The 806-nt window shown below is 43.3% G+C and overlaps 1 protein-coding gene across 1 annotated transcript in view; it reads right to left on the reverse strand.

Moving 5' to 3' along the window:
* The window catches only part of LOC103584346 (alcohol dehydrogenase 1C-like), a 3,294-nt gene extending 2,604 nt beyond the window's left edge, over nucleotides 1-690 (reverse strand). Inside the window, exon 1 of the mRNA XM_008565391.1 lies at nucleotides 10-690. Within this exon, the coding sequence (XP_008563613.1) occupies nucleotides 10-193 (184 nt within the window). The 5' untranslated portion in view covers nucleotides 194-690. The remainder of the gene's footprint in view (nucleotides 1-9) is intronic.
* Between the last annotated feature and the right edge of the window lie 116 nt (nucleotides 691-806).

Raw genomic sequence — 806 nt, forward strand, 5'->3', positions numbered from 1 at the left:
CAAGCCGACCAATGACCTCAAAGGAAAAATCCACACCTCCATCGGTCATTTCCTTTAGCACCTCCTGTATGGGTTCCTTGTAGTCTTGAGGGTTGATGCACTCGGTGGCCCCCACCTCTCTGGCCTTTGCAAATTTGTCCTTGTTGATGTCCACTGCAATGATTCTGGATGCTCCGGCTGCTTTACAGCCCATGATAGTGGACAGACCCACTCCTCCCAGGCCAAACACAGCACAGGTGGAACCCTTGGTGACCTGTGTTTTCAAAAAATGCACAAATGGATCAAGTAAAGATTGTTACAAAGTACCTAAGCTTTATAAGTAGCCATGTCTTGTCCATTATCAGGAGCTACTCAGACTGTGATGTTCAACCTACTGTAAAACCTGTCTGGGCTTTAGTTGGCTCATGTTTAAATTGAGGAGGTTGAACTAGTTCAGTGGTTCTCATAGCTTGCTGCATACTAGACTCATCTCAGTGAGGAGCTTTAAAAAATCTCAGTGGCCAGGTCTTAGCCCATCTGAATCTGTGTAGTTGGAACACAGTCTCCAAGTAACTCCAATGGGAAACCCAGGCTGGGAACGAGTGGGCTTGATGATCTTTGAACTCTACAATCTTGAAGAAAATTTCAATGGCTAAAATCCGTCTGTAGCTAGCTTCACTGTCTCATGCACACACAAAGACAATTTTCAGAAGATGAAATAAGTGGAAAAGGTTACTCCAAGTGACTGAAAAACAATCCAATCAAACTCTCAACAATTCACTCTTTGATTGATTAACTTTCAGTAGTCATGATCAATATAATGAGAG

This window comes from Galeopterus variegatus, unplaced genomic scaffold (genome assembly GCF_000696425.1).
Source record: "Galeopterus variegatus unplaced genomic scaffold, G_variegatus-3.0.2 Scaffold50965, whole genome shotgun sequence".
NCBI lineage: Eukaryota > Metazoa > Chordata > Mammalia > Dermoptera > Cynocephalidae > Galeopterus > Galeopterus variegatus.